The 18,719-nt window shown below is 34.8% G+C and overlaps 1 protein-coding gene across 4 annotated transcripts in view; it reads left to right on the top strand.

Moving 5' to 3' along the window:
• Positions 1-1,669: 1,669 nt before the first annotated feature.
• The window catches only part of CTTNBP2NL (CTTNBP2 N-terminal like), a 28,002-nt gene continuing 10,952 nt past the window's right edge, over positions 1,670-18,719 (top strand). For 2 of the 4 annotated variants that reach the window (XM_087889378.1, XM_087889377.1), the window contains exons 1-2: positions 2,232-2,328; positions 7,564-7,671. In XM_087889378.1, the coding sequence (XP_087745504.1) occupies positions 7,573-7,671 (99 nt within the window). In that variant the 5' untranslated portion in view covers positions 2,232-2,328; positions 7,564-7,572. Of the gene's footprint in view, positions 1,913-2,231; positions 2,329-7,563; positions 7,672-18,719 lie in introns of those variants that run through there. The other 2 variants (XM_034414302.3, XM_034414299.3) reach the window with 2 other exon arrangements.

Raw genomic sequence — 18,719 nt, 5'->3', positions numbered from 1 at the left:
TAATTTTATAAACTATTTTTATGTATTTATAGTAATAAAGCTTGGTTTACAAATTGCAACAGCTGGTGTTAGATGAAAGTCCTGAGTTCAGAACCAGACTTGGTCATCCAAAGAATATACAGGCAAGTTGCTTGGAGCAGAGGCAATGTTTATTCAAGAGCGTAAGTAGAGGGATCAAAGATTGCAAACAGAGTTACAGTTATCAAGTGATTACCTTTATACCTTTTCCTTTGTTCCTCCCAGAAACAGAGCCCGCCCACTAGGAATTATTGAAAGCTATAATTAACTGGATTGCCAAAAGGAGATGGCGGTTAGGCACCTTGCTGAGCTTGTGGGATTTTACCATATCAACTAGTTTCCTGATTAATTTGCATTGCAGCTGGAGGAGGCAGTCAGAAAGAGGTATTAATATATGGTATCCTAAAAAAGGAATGTTTATCTGGATGGGCCTTTGCCCAGTCTCCACCTCTTTGTCAAGCTTGTTATCTTTTGTTTAGTGCAATTTCTCACCTTTTGCCCTGGAAATAGTTGGGAGGTTGGGATGTGTGGGAAGATTGAATGGCAGATTCTTTCCCTCACTGATGTTACAGAATATGCTAAGCAAAAGCAAAGAAGTGACATTATGATTTAATGGCAATGTATGAACAAAACAGTCTAGGTTCTGTCCATAACATGGCAGTGTTGACAGTGTGATCTGCATTCCCCCAAAATGCTACAATTTTTCTAGCATCTGTTCAATTATAAAAAGCAATGTCGTTTAGGTTTTACTTTAACAGGTATGAAGCCCTTTAAAAAATGACCTCAACTACAATTCCATCTACATGGGATTAAGATGATTTACTATTCAAGACACCTTGAAAAGGAATTCCATCTGTGCAACAGAGGTGCATAGATTCTATATAGGTCAAAGGGAAGCCCATAGGCGCCGATTCCCCTTTATCATTTTGAATTAAGGTAGAATACACTGAAATTGCTGCTGCCCATGCAACAACATGGACAGCTGGTATTTTGGAGGTAACTGGAAAGAGCCGCTGTTTGTTTGGAAGTTTTCATGCTTGCTTTTTGAAAATGAACCATCAAAACAAGCGCAGACTGAAGAGGGGAGTAAGCGCTGCTCTAATCTACATCAGTAATTCTGCTATCGTACTTTAGCTCGGTAGTTTTAACCTCACTTCCAAATAAATGTTTCCTTAGTTATCAGCATCATAAATGAGACCGTTATAGGACATGAACTAGGTATACTGATACATACATTCACACACACAATTTTTTCTTTAAAAAAACCCCACGTTTAAAACAACTTGCTCAAAAATAAACTGGAACTTTTATTAGGAGACCCGGTCTACAAGCAAACATCCACCAAGAAGCCGAGAAGTCTCAGCAAAAGGAATAAAAGTTGCAATACGGCTAAAGCGCGATATCATCCCGCTTCACTGACATTTATTTCGACGGCAAAATTTCAGAAACCACTAAAGAAAACGGCCCACCGAACGTCTGAAACACTCGAAACCCGCTTCAGCTAATTCGGTTGCCCGAAAACCTTTCTCCGGAAGTGACGTCTCAATCAGAACTCCGCTCTATCTACCTCAACCACGGCGAACAAAAGGGGTTTTTTCCAAACCCGTTCGGAGACCGACGTTACACACCCACCGCAACAAACCACCGGTCTCGGCTTCCGATTGGCTAGAAAAAACGTTGAAGGGACTGACTATTTTACCGTCCCCGCCCTTTCACTTGCCGATTGGCCAAGTGCCTGAGCTTCGCTGGACATCGGTTGGCGATGGGAGACGTCAATCTTGGACCGCTCGAGAAGGCTGGATGGAGAGTGGGGCCGAGCGGGGACGTTGGCTTTGGCTGCGACGAAGGCGGTGGCGGCGAGGACGACGGCTGCGGGCGTTTGGCCGAACTCCTGGTAGGTCGGCGCCGGATCGGAGCTGATCTGGCGGCTTCGGGCCTTTGGCGGGGAATGGCGCGCCGGAGCATCCCCCCCCCCCGTGTGCGCGCGCGCGCCTGTGCCTTTGGGAACCGGCAAGGGGGAGGGAGGAGAGGCGGGAGCCACCTGGAGGCCCGTTGGCGTGAGGGCCCCTCTGCCCCGAGAGCCGCCGGACGCGAGGGAGGGACAGCCGACGTGCTTCAGACCCGAGAGGACCACGGGCTATTGTCGCTGTAGCCGCCGTCGCAGCGCTGGAGTTTTGTCAGGGAGGCTGATGCGTTAGGGGTGAAGGCGATGGGGGCTCGAGGGCCTGGGCGGGTAGAGAGGAGGTCAGGGGCTTGACTTGAAGGGGGTTCAAAGGAAGCGTGTTCAGGCTCGCGGGCGGACGGACGGCGGTAAGTGAAATCCGTTCGTTGTTGTTGTTGTTGTTTTAATGGGGGCGGGGGGCGTGAGAGGCTTGCCTGCGTCCCGCTGTTGTGTAGAAACGGGGCTACGGAATCTGAAGCTTAGAATAAAACCAACCACCCGAGCTTTTTTAAGTAACCGGGCGGGTAGATCGATTAATCTAGCCGTATAAAATGGGAAGTGGCCGTGAGAATCTTAATAGTTGGGTGATAAGGGCGGGGATTGGAGTAGATTAATTTCTTAGGTTTGGCTTTGGCTGCTTTCACAATTCCTTCTGGAAATTAAAATTGGGGAAATGCTGCTAGACCTGTTTACTCCTGGTACTCACACTATGAGACCTAGGGATGCTGCGGTGCGAAGTAACTTCTCTCTGGATCAGGAGGCATTGTTGTGGCCGGGCAAGTTTTTAAGGTGCCTCCGGAAATGGAGAAGTATATGTAGTTATTAAAGGTAAGTTATTAAGGGCGAGAATTTAAAGAGTGGAAGTGTGGAGAGATGGAACTGAATAAGGTCAGAAGATGGATTGGAGGTACCTATTCATAGGAAGGAGAAAGGTAGTATTTATACAACTATTGGTCAGTCTTGTTCTGGAAAACAATCTGGACCTAGGAAATAATATCTTTGTATTTATTTCATTTTTAACTAGTTTATGAGATGACTGCTTTAGATTTCTTTTTGGTCTGTATGACCAATGTCCAAGATTTGAGAAATGCCATGGTTATTTTTTTTTAATAGGCTCATGCTGTAATGCTGTTTTTATAGAATAATACAATCATATTTAATCGTTTACTGTGTAGATAGCCATATACCATCATAGGGGTATGTAAATGGAACTATGTGTTTTCTTTAAAAGAAGGAAAAAGAAATTAGCTTGCTTAAAACTATTACATCAAGCCTGAAAATTACCTTCCTGTGGTTACAGAAAAGCAAAATTTTAGTCATATTAAAAATATTTGCACTCATTAAACAATTCAGATTGCTTTTGTAAGTTTGTCATCACGAAGTCCAGTATTTTTGTACATAAGGATACGTTATCTTAGTAGTTGTTGAAAGTATGCTAAGTAGCCAGAGGAGCACAGAAAATAAAAATCGAACTTTTTTCTGAATGTCTGTAAAACAAGCTGCTACTGCAGTAAAATATAGTATATTGAAAGTTTTTAATTTGAAATAATAAAATTAACTGCTGGTAGGGAAGTATCTAGCTACGTATTTTAAATATCTATTCCATATTCTGATGAAATGTTTGATATTAATGTTGACACAGTCTTTTACAGTATGTCTGAAATCAATTCACCCTAATACTTTATTTAATCATGCATTTTATAACTCATGGGACAGTGCAGTGGATCCTGTCTAGTGTCTGATTTTTAGCACTAGCAAATAACTGCTGAAATGATTATTTGACTGTATCTATAGACATGTACAGGGACTTCAAATAGACACAGTGATTTGTTTTATGCAAGACATAATCTTTAATTCAATAATTTATTTAGTGATACCTTAATAGAATAGTGTTATTTTTAGTATTAAGATCATCACTAAATAATCCTGAATGTATAATTTCTTCATGTTTCTTTCAGTGTTGTTGTTTCCATGTGTCCTGCCTCACACTGGCTATGAAGGGAATTTCCAAAAGGAGCAATTTAGTTTGTCAAATGGAGATTTAGTTACAGGTTTCAGATGTAATGTTAAAGGGTGTATGCATATGAAATAACTGTAAATTCTATTTTTATATGTTTTTCCCAGCCTGTTAGGAATAAATTATATTTCCATAATAAAAATACCTTTTTTTATTGCCAAAGGTATATTTCTAAGTGGAGAATAAGAATGTTCTTCTGTCAGTATAGATAAAAAAGCAGATTCATATACAGTCCTAGAAAATATGTACAGCATGGGATACTAAAAGGCAATGAAAGGCAAGCTTGATTCTCAAAATAAAAGGTTTCAAATCTAGAATCATTGATATAATGTAAAACTAATGTTATCAATATTTGATTTAATGGGATGGCATGTAAGAGGTGAAATTAATGTTTAGATTGAAAGGAATTATTACACTAGCCTTTATACCAACAATACATTATATGGGTTTATATACAGTTGGTATCCACTCATATTACGTAATAAATTAGGCTGATAAGATTTTCCATAAAGATACTGTGTTAGCCATCAGATGGGAAGAAACTTGGCAAAGCTTGCTTCTGTTTATTAATGCTTGAGAAAATTGTATCTTGTTGCTGCCATGAAACACATGGAAGAAAGGTAAATCAGCAACAAATAGCACAGATTTCTAAGGAATGTGAATTACTAGGTATCTGGAGAGAATAAAACGAGTGCAGTAGGTCATTCCATCAAATCACTGCAGTTTCATTCTCTCAATTTGCGTTATATCCTTTTGGCATATAGAAAACATTAAATCTCAATCTCTCTCTCTCTCTCTCTCTCTCTCTCTCTCTCTCTCTCTCTCTCTCTCTCTCTCCCTCCCTCCCTCCCTCCCTCCCTCCCTCCCTCTCCCTCTCCCTCTCCCTCTCCCTCTCCCTCTCCCTCTCTCTCCCCCCACATACTATTTCATGCTGTTTGATTGTTTAAATCATAACAATTTAGAATCCTTAACGTCTTCAAATTCTTTTCTGTCCAACTTGCATACTTAGTATAAACAGACAAAAATAAAAATCTGATACTATGAATCAGGACGGATATCTCAGAAAATTCAAGCAGTTCTTCATTTCAGCATCAACTTATTTGTGGAAAGTTTAGGTATCTCTAAATTGTATCATTTAGCCTGTGTTAGAGTATTCATGAAATAGTGTTTGGTTTCTTTGAGAACAATTGCTAATTCAAAGGCTGCATAGATGTGCAGTCTCTGTCTCCAGTGGCTTAGATTTATAGTGTGGTATCACTATTGGCTATTTCTCAAAATAGAACTGAAAAATCAAAGGGAGGGAAAAAAGGCAAATGACAGAATGAATGATAGAAGAGAAGAAAAGAAAAAATTTTACCTGTTTGTGGCTAGAATGTTTATCAAACATCTTACCAAATTTTTCAGTTCTTAGCTATAAACATAATCCATGAGGAATAGTGCATGTACTTTCTCTGAAACTTTCGGGGCGGGGGGGAATTCAAATAGTAAAAAAGCTATTAAAAAGTGTGTGTAAAAGAATACAAAAATGTGTCTATAAAACTATGTGCATGCACACACACATACACACAAACATGTATCTATTGGGAGCCCTAACCTTGGCTGAACTTTAGCCCAACTTCATTGTTTTTGAGACCACTAAGAAATCTCAAACTCAATTCCCAGACGAAGGTAGTATCAACCCATTTCCATATTGTATCCAAGAAGACAGAATCATATCCATGAAGCCACCCGAAGTTCAATGAAGACTTTATCTGTGGCTTTATTTGAACTTAATAGTTGTCAAATGCTACTGCTTCCTGTATGTTTAAAAATTATCTACATAACTCTAGGGAAATATAAATGTCTATGCAAATATATATTTTTAATTCTTCATGCGAAAAATAGGAATTCTGTTGTCAGAGATTGCCAGAAATGTGAAAAAATTAAAACCTCAAAAGAGTTGTAATTTGTTTAGCATAAGAATATTATTATATGTGCTTGTGGGTAAGGTGAGAATTTTAGTGGCCAAAATACATCTCCAAAATCAGATCATCCATAAATATATATGATAATTCATTTTTAAAGTAATCATATTTCCCATATATATTCATTGATAAGTCCACATGCTGATAAGCAGGCTGTTACATTTTTAACCAAAAAAACTCATGAAAAATGCAGCTTAGTTTATCCACAGATGACACATATTTATTTCATGGCATTTTGGTTAAAAATTTGAGGTTATCCAAAGATTGATTTATCCACAAATATATATGGTATATATGTTGAATTATATTTTTGTACTTTGTGGGATTTTTGTGGCAATTATAAACTATAGTTTTATATTAGCTATTTGTTACTTCTATGGCTTGTTAACACTTATATCTCCTAGTTTATGAATATTGTAATTTAAAATATTTGTCTTGTAATGAGTATGTAATGCTTAGCAAACAAATCTTTAATATTATTTATGTTAGTTTGCTGAAGCATCATTTCATCAGGGGTTTTCAAATATGTCCTGTGGTTGATATTTTCATTTTTCTAATATCAATTAAGAACTGGGGGTGGGGTTCTGCTTTTGATACACAATTTGTATTTTTGTATTTCTTGCATAGAAAAGATAGTTTGTTTTACTGTGTGTGTAGAATAAAACACACAGTATTGATACTGCGTGTTTGTATACCACAAGATGCAAATGCTATCATTCTGAAAAGATATCACCCAATATTTTGAGATATTTAATTATTTACTGTTTTTAAAAGTTTTTTTCAGAGTAAAACTATCTAAAAATGCATTAATTTGTTGGTTTAAATTATTTGGCAATTTACTGCTTAGTGAAAAATAAAGTGGTTTCTTATTTTTAATTGTCTTCTAGTAATTTTAAAAACTTTCTATTTTTCTCTTTTTAGAAAGTTCATATAATTTTTTTAACAATTATAAACATAGGAACATAGTTTCTAAAACCTAAAAAAATATTTTTCCTGCTGAAAAGTTTTTTTAAAGTACAGTTTGTATTGCTATTTATTTCATAGACAAAGTATTACACCTCAAGCAAACACAACTGCGCCTTCATTTTTTCAGGGTCTGTATGGAACAATACATTTTGTTACAAACATTTATGTATGTTTGTATGTTACATACATTTGTTACAAGCAAAAAGGTAATGGTGACTGTGGAGCATAAATTCTCTCTGAGATAAAATGTGCCCCAGCAAAGACTATTTTTCTAAAAGACAAAATAGGTTTTAGAAATCTTGAGGTGGTATAAAGAATTGGTTTGTCTTGTCTGCCAATTACTTTATATCCCTTTAAATATTTTAAATTATTCATTTAAATGTAGAATGAGCCCACTGTGGTAGAGATCTTAAATATTTATGTTGACTTCCAAATGAATGCATGTGTTCTATCCAAACCAAGTAAAGCACATATACATCGTTTTGTGAGCACGTGAGAAAAGGTGAATTACTAGGGGTTACACTGGTCATGAAAAGGAAAAGTACTTAGGAAACATTAAAATGCCATTGTTGCAATTATATGGTATTGTATTGCATTCTTAAAATAGGCTTGACTATAGAATAATATTGACTAAACGTCCAATTTTTTTTCCCCAGGTATTCAAGATGAATCTCGAAAAACTCAACAAAGTTGAATTACTGACACTTTTTAGTATCCTTGAAGGAGAATTAGAAGCCAGAGATCTTGTCATAGAAGCTTTAAAGGTAACCTATAGATATTAGGAGACGTGAAATACATCAGTTCTGCTATATAAATATTATGTAACAAATCCTGTAATAATAGTCTGTACCAGTGGTGAAATCCAATTTTTTTTACTACCGGTTCTGTGGGCATGGCTTGGTGGGCATGGCAAGGGAGGGATACTGCATAATCCCCATTCCCTCCACTCTGGGGCCAGCCAGAGGTGGTATTTGCCGGTTCTTTGAACTGCTCAAAATTTCCACTACCAGTTCTCCAGAACCTGCTGGATTTCACCCCTGGTCTGTATTTGGCATTTGATTTACAGCAAAAATAAATAATGTGATGGATCAGCATCTTGAAGATTATAAAAAATAAGGACATCATATTTTAATAAAAGATATTCTCCCTTCATACTAGAATAGTGAGACTTGGAATTTCTTGTTGTCAGTGCCATCAATGTATTTCTGTTAAAGAGAAGATTTGGTAAAAACCAAAAGTGTTATCTCAACAGGTAGGAATAGTACTATAGATTCATGTCCTACATCCATTTAAAAATTGTTTCTCTTTATCTTCTTCTGACAGTATTTTTGTAATTCAATTGATGAGTTTAATGCCAAATATTGAAATATATCACTAGTTTTCATAATGGTATAGTTTGGCTTTTGCTGGACTCTTGTTGAAATTTTAAGTATTTGCTTTAAACCTGGATTGATATCCAAATTGTTTGTATATCCACTAAACATGGATATATATATATATATATATATATATATATATATATATATATATATATATATATATATATATATATATATGCAAAATATATATATGCAAAAAATTAAAATCTTGAGTGTTTTCCCGCATCATTATAAATAAGTTGGTTAAAATATTTAAAATCCCGGTTAAAATCCCAGCTTAAAATCTTCTAAAATTCCTTACAGAGCACTCTGCAAGGTCCTTTAAAACCTCAGCTAAAATCCTACCAGTGATTTTAAAAGTTTTTCTTAAAGCAATTTTAGAAGATTTTAAGCTGGGATTTTAACCAGGATTTTAAATATTTTAACCAACTTATTTATAATGATGCGGGAAAACACTCAAGATTTTAATTTTTTGCATATGCACACCCACGAAAACTTAAGAAGACATATATATATATATATATATCCCTCTCCCTCCCTCTCTCCCTCCCCTCCTCGTCATATTACTGTGGTAAAGACTACAAATTGCTGACGATTGCATTTCGTCACTGCTGTTTACTATATTTCATGTTAACTAGATCTGGGTTGAGCAAACTCACTTGGTGGCAACTGAAACATACAGAACATACCTCTTAACTGCCATTTTTGCTTAGTAGCAATCAAAAATTTTGAGGCTCAGATCTGAAGCTGTGTTCTATTACTTCATATGTATCAGTTTCCTTGTTTTTTTTACAAGTTTCCTTTTTTTCAAAATAAATGTTTAGGCAATAAATTTCCTTTGCTTTGGATGATTAGAAAGAGTGACAGTGAAATCAGTAGAAGAGCTTTTTTTGTTTTTAGATCTGTGATCTTTTTGTTAGCATAATTGTTTATGGTATATACTGACTCCCTTTTTTCTGTGCTCTTATTTTTCCAGTCAAAATGTTAATTTGAAGTCTTTTATAACTTTTATGCTTTTTCTTTGGATTTTTCCTAATAACATTTTTCATGTTAAGATCAGCTCAGGGTTTTACTGTCTTTAACACACTTCTAGTCCTTTTATTGTGTTTGAGGACTGGTATTTATCACTACAGTGTCTATCAAAAACTGCTTCTTTTAAGATTTCAAGTTTGGTTTTTTTAAAAAAAAATCTATGTACATTTTGACTTACAGAGGAACAACATCCTAGCCATTACACACACACACACACACACACACACACACACCCAAAGTTTCTATCATAGGTGTCGAGGAGATTATATGTTGTCATTTCTAATGCTTCTTGCCTGGCATTTTCAGCTATAATCCTCTGTCTTTTCAACTGGCTATTTTCCTCGTTTTTTGTTTTTTGTTTTTTTTATTGTTCCTGTTCCCTTTTGGGTGATTAACATTTTCCGTCTCATTCCCTTTGAATGATTCATCCTAAAGTTAATATTCCCCAATGCATGCTGGCTTTTCCTAGGGTCGTTTTAACATGAATTAGACGTATTGAGATCTGTTGATCCTCTCAAAATGTTTCTGTATGTTATTCCTGGAACTGTGGATAACCATTAGAAGTCTAAGCAAAACAAGAATTCTGAATCTTGTCCCTAGCTACAGAATTAAAGATAATTTTCACAATGCTTAAGGATATAATGTTTTCTTGTTGACTTTTTACAATGAATATGCCTATTAATGGACAATTTTATTTGACAGTATTTGTGGTAGAAATACATTTTTGTCTGCCTATTAAATCCTTCCTAAAGACTTGATATAGGCAGATGTTATTTAAAACTATTAAAGATATCATCGCATATGTAAGTTGTTCCAAATAAAGCTGCTTTTATTAATGATTTTGTCAATGCTGATGGTATTGAAGTGGTGATCCAAATGTTTTGGGATGGCACCCTATTACTATTAATACTAACTTTGCTTTCTTTTGTTCCAGTTACAGGACTTTGTATTTTGTGATTTTCTCTAGTTCTTTATATTCTTAAAAGTATTTTGAATCCTCAGTGTCAACAGTGGGGGATGAGGGATGATAGCTTGAAACTGCTAAAAGTTAAATGGACTGTAAACAGCAACTGATGACAGAAAAATATATCCACCAATGTGCTATTTGATTTTAATTTGGTAGTCATTTAAAGCAAAAGAAAACTATAATGGAGAAAACTAAAATAATGCTAATGGTTTGACTGTAGCACTGTAGGTTTGGTCTTCTCATATCCAGCAATATTATCTGGTTTACCAGAACTTTGTTTTAATTGCTGAATCTTAGGGTGTGCACAGACAGAATATGGAAATGTGGTCTTCTTAACTTCAAAGAAAATAGAATAAAAAGAAAAGAATACTGCATGAAAAGATACTTTTTTTCTTTTTTTTTTGTTTTTGCATTACTTCTGTTTAGTACTATGAAGATCAACTAGATATGTGTTTTTGTGTTTATAGTATATAAATAGCAGTCTGGAGACTTTATTTTTTTCCCCTGTATTATCTACCAAATCTCTCTGAAGATTCTGTTTAAAGGGAAAGAAGCTTTTTATTGTTAATATTTTGTAAAATAGTATAAAGCTACAGGTTTAATCATTGCTTTAATATAAGTTCATATATTGTTTCAGTTAATAAGACTGAACTTCATAAGCAGTTAAATACTTAAATATTCAGTGCTCCTACATTACAGTCTTCTTCAACAAGAGAAAATTGAAATGTAAGTAACCCAGTATAAAAAACTGCTTCAATGTTTAAGATGCAATAACAAAATAAGTGTAAATAAATTTATTTATGTAGCCACAGATCATAAAATAGAATCATAAAGTGCTACAGAAAATTTTTAGAAAAGGAAGAAAGAATCTCAAGATTTATATAAAAATAGGTTTCAAATTAATATTTTGAACGATATCAGGAGTAATAACACCTGTAATTATATAGAGTTGCATTTTTATGAGAGGACTTCAGAAATGAAGAAATGCATTGATGCAGAGATTTGCATTGTTACTGCTTTAAAGGGCTTCTGATTTAATCTCCAAAAGATGCTTCAGAACCAGTGGAGCACAAATATAATACCTGTCTTCTCAAAGCAATTTTGTCTTTTTCCTGCACTCCCATGAGCGATGGAATTTTTGGAGATCAAATCCAAAGCACTTCATTGTTTTCTTGCTTTGCTAAGAATGTATCCAGATATTCAGATTTAGCTTTATTATTATTTTAATAAAACAAGGGAGCATTCCCAGTATTGTATGTGATAAGCTTGACTAGAGGAAGAAAGTAGCCAGTGGTGAAATAGAGTTAAAAGTGGTGGCATGGAAGGTGGTAGTTCAAGATTCTATGTCTTTCAAATATAATGATGTTCATGAAAGTTTTGAAACTATTTTTAACTATTAAAATTTTATATATTATGAAGTTTTATTATGCAGAGGTGTAAGACACTCTGCCAGTTCCCACCTGTATTTTTGCTAGATCACGTTTTATTCAGTTGATTAATATTGATATATGGTTAGCCAGATGCATTTTTAGATATCTTTATTTTCTTTTAAAATATTAGTAATTTCCCTCCCTTTCCAATAAAGATCATTTCTTTGGACCGGATTTATCTATGGTCCAGTTATAAGTGGTTCAGCCTCTTGGTTGTAGTTTTTTTCTAATTTAATCTAGCCAGTCAGTAAACAAAGTTTTGTTTTCTCACTTCCCCTCACGTTATGACCACAGTATTTATTTTCAAACATCTTTCTCTAGAGAAAACTAGGAACTGAGGAAATTCGAGATTATACAGCAAGCTATTTAAAGGAGATTCTGTTTTAGAAGAGGAACTTTTCTACAAAACTATTTGGAACCGTATAATATAATACAATTTTGAAACATACAGTAGCTTGTTTATATAAAGTCATATTGAAAAAATACACATAACAGCTGTAGAATTCTGCTTCATATTCAAGTTTTTTATTTTTCAACTGATGTAGATATATATTAAAAACATTCACTTAAGTCTTTTTTTTACCCATGTGGCAGGCAGGGGAAGGAGGAACTCTATTGTTTCCTTAAGACATAGAATAGTTTGTTTCATAAGATAAACATCTCTTAATTTTGTATTTGCAGTAGCTTCAGTCTTTAGCCTCTATGTTCTGTTTTGATGCTGCTTATCACTCTTCAAGCTGATCACAAGTTTTATCCAGCTAATTTGATGAAAACTATTTAGGAAACCACCTTACAGTTCACCTGTAACTCTAGATGTTTTTTTAAACAAACAGAAAAGCACAAATCTTATACAATTTGGAGCCCACTTTGATGCTGTATTGGTGGAAAGATTTCATAGGACACCATATTTAGAGACACTTTGCCCTTGTGGATCCAACAAGGTAGAATCTCTTGCCATGTCTTCATACATCCTTTTTATGATGCCCCAAAGCATGTTCTGATCTCAATTGTTTCCAAATACAAGGGCCACACTGATAAATTTTATGTTTATTACTTTTTAAGGGCTGCTAATCCCACACACACATATCAGAGGGCCAAATATCTTCACCAAATTATACAACAGTGCAAATTTAATTAAATATGTTGTTTTATTATCCTATTGAGTTTTTGTCCCTTTCTAAATAATGAATTATTGCATTAAACTTTTTTATGTAAAAGCTGGCCAAAAATTATAATAAAGGTATTCTGATATAAATTGGATAATGGGAACTCTGAGGTTTCTAGTTTCTTTTTCCTGGACCACAAAGATTCTTTTTACTATTATTTCCCTTTTTTAGAAATGTTATATTTCACAGTTAAAAAAAATAACATTATTGGATGGGGGGGCAATTGTGCAGTTATATGTTGAATCTCATCTAAACAGTTCTAGTCACATACCGTATTTTTTGGCGTATAAGATGCACCTACCTTTTTTGGTGAGGAAAAGAAGAAAATCTCCTTCTGCCTCTGAGCAATTTTGCCTCATTACAGCAAACAGCCTGCTTTACTTTCATTTTCGTTTTCAGCATAGCTTGATTAGCACAAGGAAGAAAAAAAAAATCTGCTCCAGCAATTTACCTCTTTGCAGCAAGCAGCAGAGGCCTGCGCAAAACAGCTGAGAGCAAATCAGCTGAGAGTCGGGAGGCAGATCCAATCAACTTGTGCTAATTAGGTTGTGCTGAAGCTGAAAGGAGCTGTTTTTTCTTGCTGTTTGCTTGCAAGGAGGTAACTGCTGCGAGGCAGACGCCAAAGGGTGGGGGCCAGTGGGTGGGCAGGGCTACATTCGGTATATAAGATGCACCTAAATTTTCACCCCCTTTTTTGGGGGGGGGAAGATGCATCTTATACTCCAAAAAATATAATTGATGGTAATTGATGTAATGTTTAACTGCATTTATTTATGTAAATTTATGTAGCTGCCCATATCACTCTATGTGTCTCTCAAAACAAAAAAAAACCCTCATAAATAAAATTAAAAACAGTTAAAACAGTTAACCAGAAGCATAAAACTCATGGGAGAGTGCAAACATATAGCTCTCTACATTATAGCCATATTGCAATCTTTCCACCTCCAGGCCTGATGACATATTAGAGACTTCCTAAAGACCAGTAATTTTGGGGTCAATGTAACCCCAGGAGGAATGATATTCTAAAGGTGCCACAGCAGAAAAAGCTAACCTCCTGGGTCCTGTCAGATGGAACTGCTTTGTAGATGGGACCCACAATATGTCCCTTTTGCCAGACAAAAGGATATGACAAAATCAGATCTGTGCCAGAGTTAGTAATAGATTAATTTTGATACACAAAAGTGTTTATGATTTGGACCTAATTTAAACAGCGATAATTGATTCACATTACTCTTTGCAAAACAACATGAAGTTATTAGAAATAAGAAGAAAACCCCTTTTTTAAAAAGAAAGAAAGAAAAGAAACTAGAATAGAAATTAGAATTGATAACATTTTTACTATTCTGACTCATAAAATGAAACAATTCAAAAATAGAAACAATAAAGGGAAGTTGCATGTTCCTATTAAAATAATAGTGAGAACAAAATTGAATCAATGTCTTGGTCAAGGAATGCAATTAGAAAAAAGAAATAGGTTTTCCTTAATATGGATTAAAATTAGGCAGGTAAACAGAGTAAAACTAACGTAAAACTCTAGAAGTTATCCAAAATATAATGTTACCGGAATAAGTTGTTCGCAACTTTTGACTTCTCTATTTCATTTTTAGCTTCTAGTCTAGTCCAATGTGAAATACAGAGGATTTCAGTTCCATTTTAGATTAATCACAATATCCTTCGGCACACAAAATGTTGGTTAATTTATCATTGGATATTAAAATATATGCTTTATATTATAAAACCAGATATTTTCTTTTTAAAAAATAACTTCTTAATCAGTTTTCTGTTATGAGATGAAAATATATCTCAGCATATTACATGTACTTCTGAATTTATGAGATACTGGCAACAGCAATTCAATGTGCAGGGTATTCGCTAGATTAGAGAGCTTCATTAGCACAGAGTAAGGTGCTAAGGTGCTTGAAGAAAAACTTGGTCTGAGTCATGCTTTTGGCATCTTGATTAAAATATGCCCAAACTGACCTACATACGTTTACATATGATTTTTGGAATTAATTATAAAGAATAGTTTTTGTGGGAAATAGTTCCTCTTGGTTTTTACAAGACATAACATAGATAAAGAATTCCATGATTTCAAAAATCGGCCCCTAGAAGGGTGAGAGGAAAAATATACTGTACAGAACTGCAAGAAGGTGCAAAGCATTCTAGCAATACACATACTAAAGGAGACCTTTGAAGAATGAAATCAGAAAATAGACACAATATGAACAATGTGAGTAATTATGGCTGCTTCTGTGAATAGACTATGTCCAAAAGATGCTACTGAAGAAATGTCAGATGTAGAATAAATTTTATCTGATATGAATGGAGATGATATCAACAATGGATTTAGAACTGAGAGGCCATAAAATGATTTAGAAAAGAATGTTTCACTGGATCTACAAAAGAAATTGGCTGAGCTTTTAAAACTTAAAAGGGAAATACAAATAACAAATGAAGAGAGTGACCTGGATAATTTTTTCCTCACTATATTTACAAATGACGCTTCTTAAAGCTTTGAAGTAGTCTGTGCGATGGGACAAAGAAGAAATTAAGAAAAATCAAATCCTATGACAATATTTGAACTATTTAGGTTAGGACTATTAGAAATAAAAAGAAAGAATACAAACTTGGTTTATTTGATCAAATAAAATAAGTGATATTGTTACTTTTAGCTACCTTTTTGGATTTTCTGTTGACACCAGGACTGAAAAGTTTAGCAATCAGCATCTTGAATTTCACCCAGAAGCAAAACAGTGCAGCTTGCAAAAGAGAAGTATTACACGGGCATATTAAGTCAAACCCATCGTTGCCTATGGCAGTTCATTCCGGACCTGCTGAAGCTTCCAGGTAGTCTTCAACAGCAGCCCCATTGCAATAGTCAAGCTGGGAGACCACCCAGACATGAATGGCTGTCTGAAGGATCCCACAATATAGGAAAGGGTACAACTGGCACACCAGATAAAGTTAGGCAAAAGCAGTCCTGACCACAGCTGCACCTGCTCATTGATGTGTACACATTGACATTGGCTTGTGTTGCTTGGCAAATTAATGCATAATGTGAATTGATGTCTAGACCATCAGAAAAGCACTAAATTACAAGTACAGTTAATTTTGCTCAATTTTCAGCTTTCTATTCTCATCAGATTTTAAATACTCATAGCAATAAGTACTAATTCTCTTCTGACTAAATCACTAGTATTATGCAGCATTAAATGCATCTAGTCTTTACTCTCCTACTTACTGGTAAGAATTCTATATGTGTAGAAACAGAATAGCTCTTCACAAAATCTAGCTTTGTGGCTAGATCACAGATTACTTCAAAGACGTAAATGAAAGCCTCTACTTTAGAAAAATATACTCTTTGTTTTATTATGAGAATATTGTTACCTTTGAACCATTTTCACAAAGAGTGATTCTGTAGTACCTCCCAACCCTGCTTTTTTTAGCAAGTGATATAACTCCTAGAACAATGCATTACAGATTGTACCGAGGATGTTATTTCCTTCTATAATACAAATTGTTAGCTTGCTTTTCCTGTAGTTTTGACAGCTGTATGTTGTTTAAAAGGATCAGTCAAACTACTGCTTTATAGAGCCACTGTTTAAAATTAAAGTTTTTATTGATGCTGAAAGGCCTACTGTATTTAATTTAGTATAACTTAAAGATGTGTTTGTATTCATAAATCTTCCCAGATGTGAACCACACATGCATGAGGCAAATAGTTAATAGAATTACTAGTTTTGCAGGAGACAAAATTGCTCTATCAGAAGAAATCATTTCCACCATTTTATATACATTCTCTAACCAATAAAGCCCCAAACATTGGAATCATGAATAGGTTTTTGTTGTTGTTTAAAGTAGCTGCCCTTGGTATCAAATAGGATGAAAGAACTTATCTTTTGTCTCGTATCTCCTTCTCTAAGGATAATATGACAATTACTGTAGAAACTTCTTTTGGTTTTTGTGAATGTCTGCCTTGAAAAGATAAAAGACAAATATACATTCTTAGGAGAGGCAGTTATTACTCATGGAATGCTGATCACATGAGTGTTATGGAAAACCCCATCAACGTTGCTTTGTAATGTTAGCTTCCTAATACAAGCGTTTGCACAATGAGTGTGAATATTTGCAGGAGACAAGCTGTAATAGCTAGTGCAAGCTAATGTGCCATGGTTCCCTTCTGGCAGACATTTTGAATATGCAAATGTTGCATGGAAGACAGTGTCATTTAAGTAATGTCCATGTATAGAACTAAGTAGAATTTGACAAAGTGTGAATACTTCACTTTAAATAACACTTGAATAATGTTCATAATTATCAGAATTCTAGATATTCGCCCTTTAAACTTCCTATATAGAAACAAAGTAATGATAAAATCTCTGATGCTTTTCAATCTCAGTTTTTCTTTCTAAGCTATTTTAAGTACTATTCTCTGGTTGTCTTACTATGTACAAGTTTAAGTTTCTTTTTATATATTGGTGCATTGCTTATCAGTTTTTTTCTAGTTCCTTTTAATTGATTGTAATTAAGCAAAAGGAAAAAATATAATCATTTCCAAAATATATTTATTTGCCTAGATCCTGTATCTTATTTGTACTAAATATTGTTTATATACATATCCTTCCATGTTTAGGGGCACATGAGAGAGTGATATTTAATGCTAGATGCATTGTGTGAGTGTAAATATGATAACATAATGTTGTTATGCTTGTGTTTATCAAAGCATTGCGTTTGATGGCATACAGAGGACTTCAGCAATGAACAAAGTTTGCTATGACCATAATTTTGAATTGTTTCTATTTCTTTAACTTTTTTTATGCTGCCCACTCATAGTTTCTAGAGTAATTTATCAATATGCCATGCAATCAGTATTCCCTCTACACTTAGATATGAATGTCTATGAAGATTCTCAGACATCCATGTCATGGTTGTCCCAAAAGCGTTTGTTTCAAATGGCAACAGGACTTTTTAAGCTTTTGAGAAATAAAACATCTTCAAGAAAAATTGAAGTCCAGTTGCCATTTGAAAAAAAAAGCACCTTTGAGACGTAGATCATGGATTTATATTAGCCCTGAAGAACTTGCTTATTGCAGTATTAAAGCACCTGAGAGAATGGGAAATTCTCCATTTTTGAATGGGAAATGTACAAAAATGGGCTAAAATAAACAGGCTGAACCCTCCTAATTTCCAAATCCTTCTGTTCAACCTGGGGGGCGGAGGGGGATAAGGAAAGTTCCTCACCTTTATCATGAATGTCAATATTGACAATACCAATATCTTTCCATCCTCACCCTGTCTAATACACTCCTTGTCCTCTTGGAAAATCTAAAGTAAATGAAAAAAATTGCCAGTACTGATGTAACTGAAATTGAAATAGATGGAGCTATATCACATATGGGCAGAGCAGGATTTCAAGAGAGGGGTTTGAAATATTTTGTGTTTTTTCATGTGATTTGTCTGTTTTAAGCCTTATAGTACATTTTTCATGCTTTGTCCATTTCAGCAGAAAGTAGACTTAGGCTCCACAATGCATTAGAATAGCAGGTTATCTTCATCTGACTTAATTGGCAACTTCATTGGGAAATGGGAGGGAGATCTCAGTAGGGTAACTATTTCATTTTAAGTACCGTATTTTTTGGAGTATAAGACGCACCCCCCTCCCCCCAAAAAAGTGGGTGAAAATTTCAGGCCCATTTTTGGGCTCCTGAACCTTGCATCGCGTTTTCGCCCTCCCTGCCCCCCAGAAGCACTCTGCAGTCTGCAAAGAGAGAATGAAACCATTCCCAGTAGGATTTTTTCTTGCTAACATCTTCATATTCATGATTTCAGTATTGTCTC

Source organism: Pantherophis guttatus, chromosome 3 (genome assembly GCF_059756535.1).
Source record: "Pantherophis guttatus breed Tessera chromosome 3, ASM5975653v1, whole genome shotgun sequence".
In the NCBI taxonomy this organism is placed as follows: domain Eukaryota; kingdom Metazoa; phylum Chordata; class Lepidosauria; order Squamata; family Colubridae; genus Pantherophis; species Pantherophis guttatus.
This window is presented reverse-complemented; position numbering and strand designations above follow the sequence as displayed.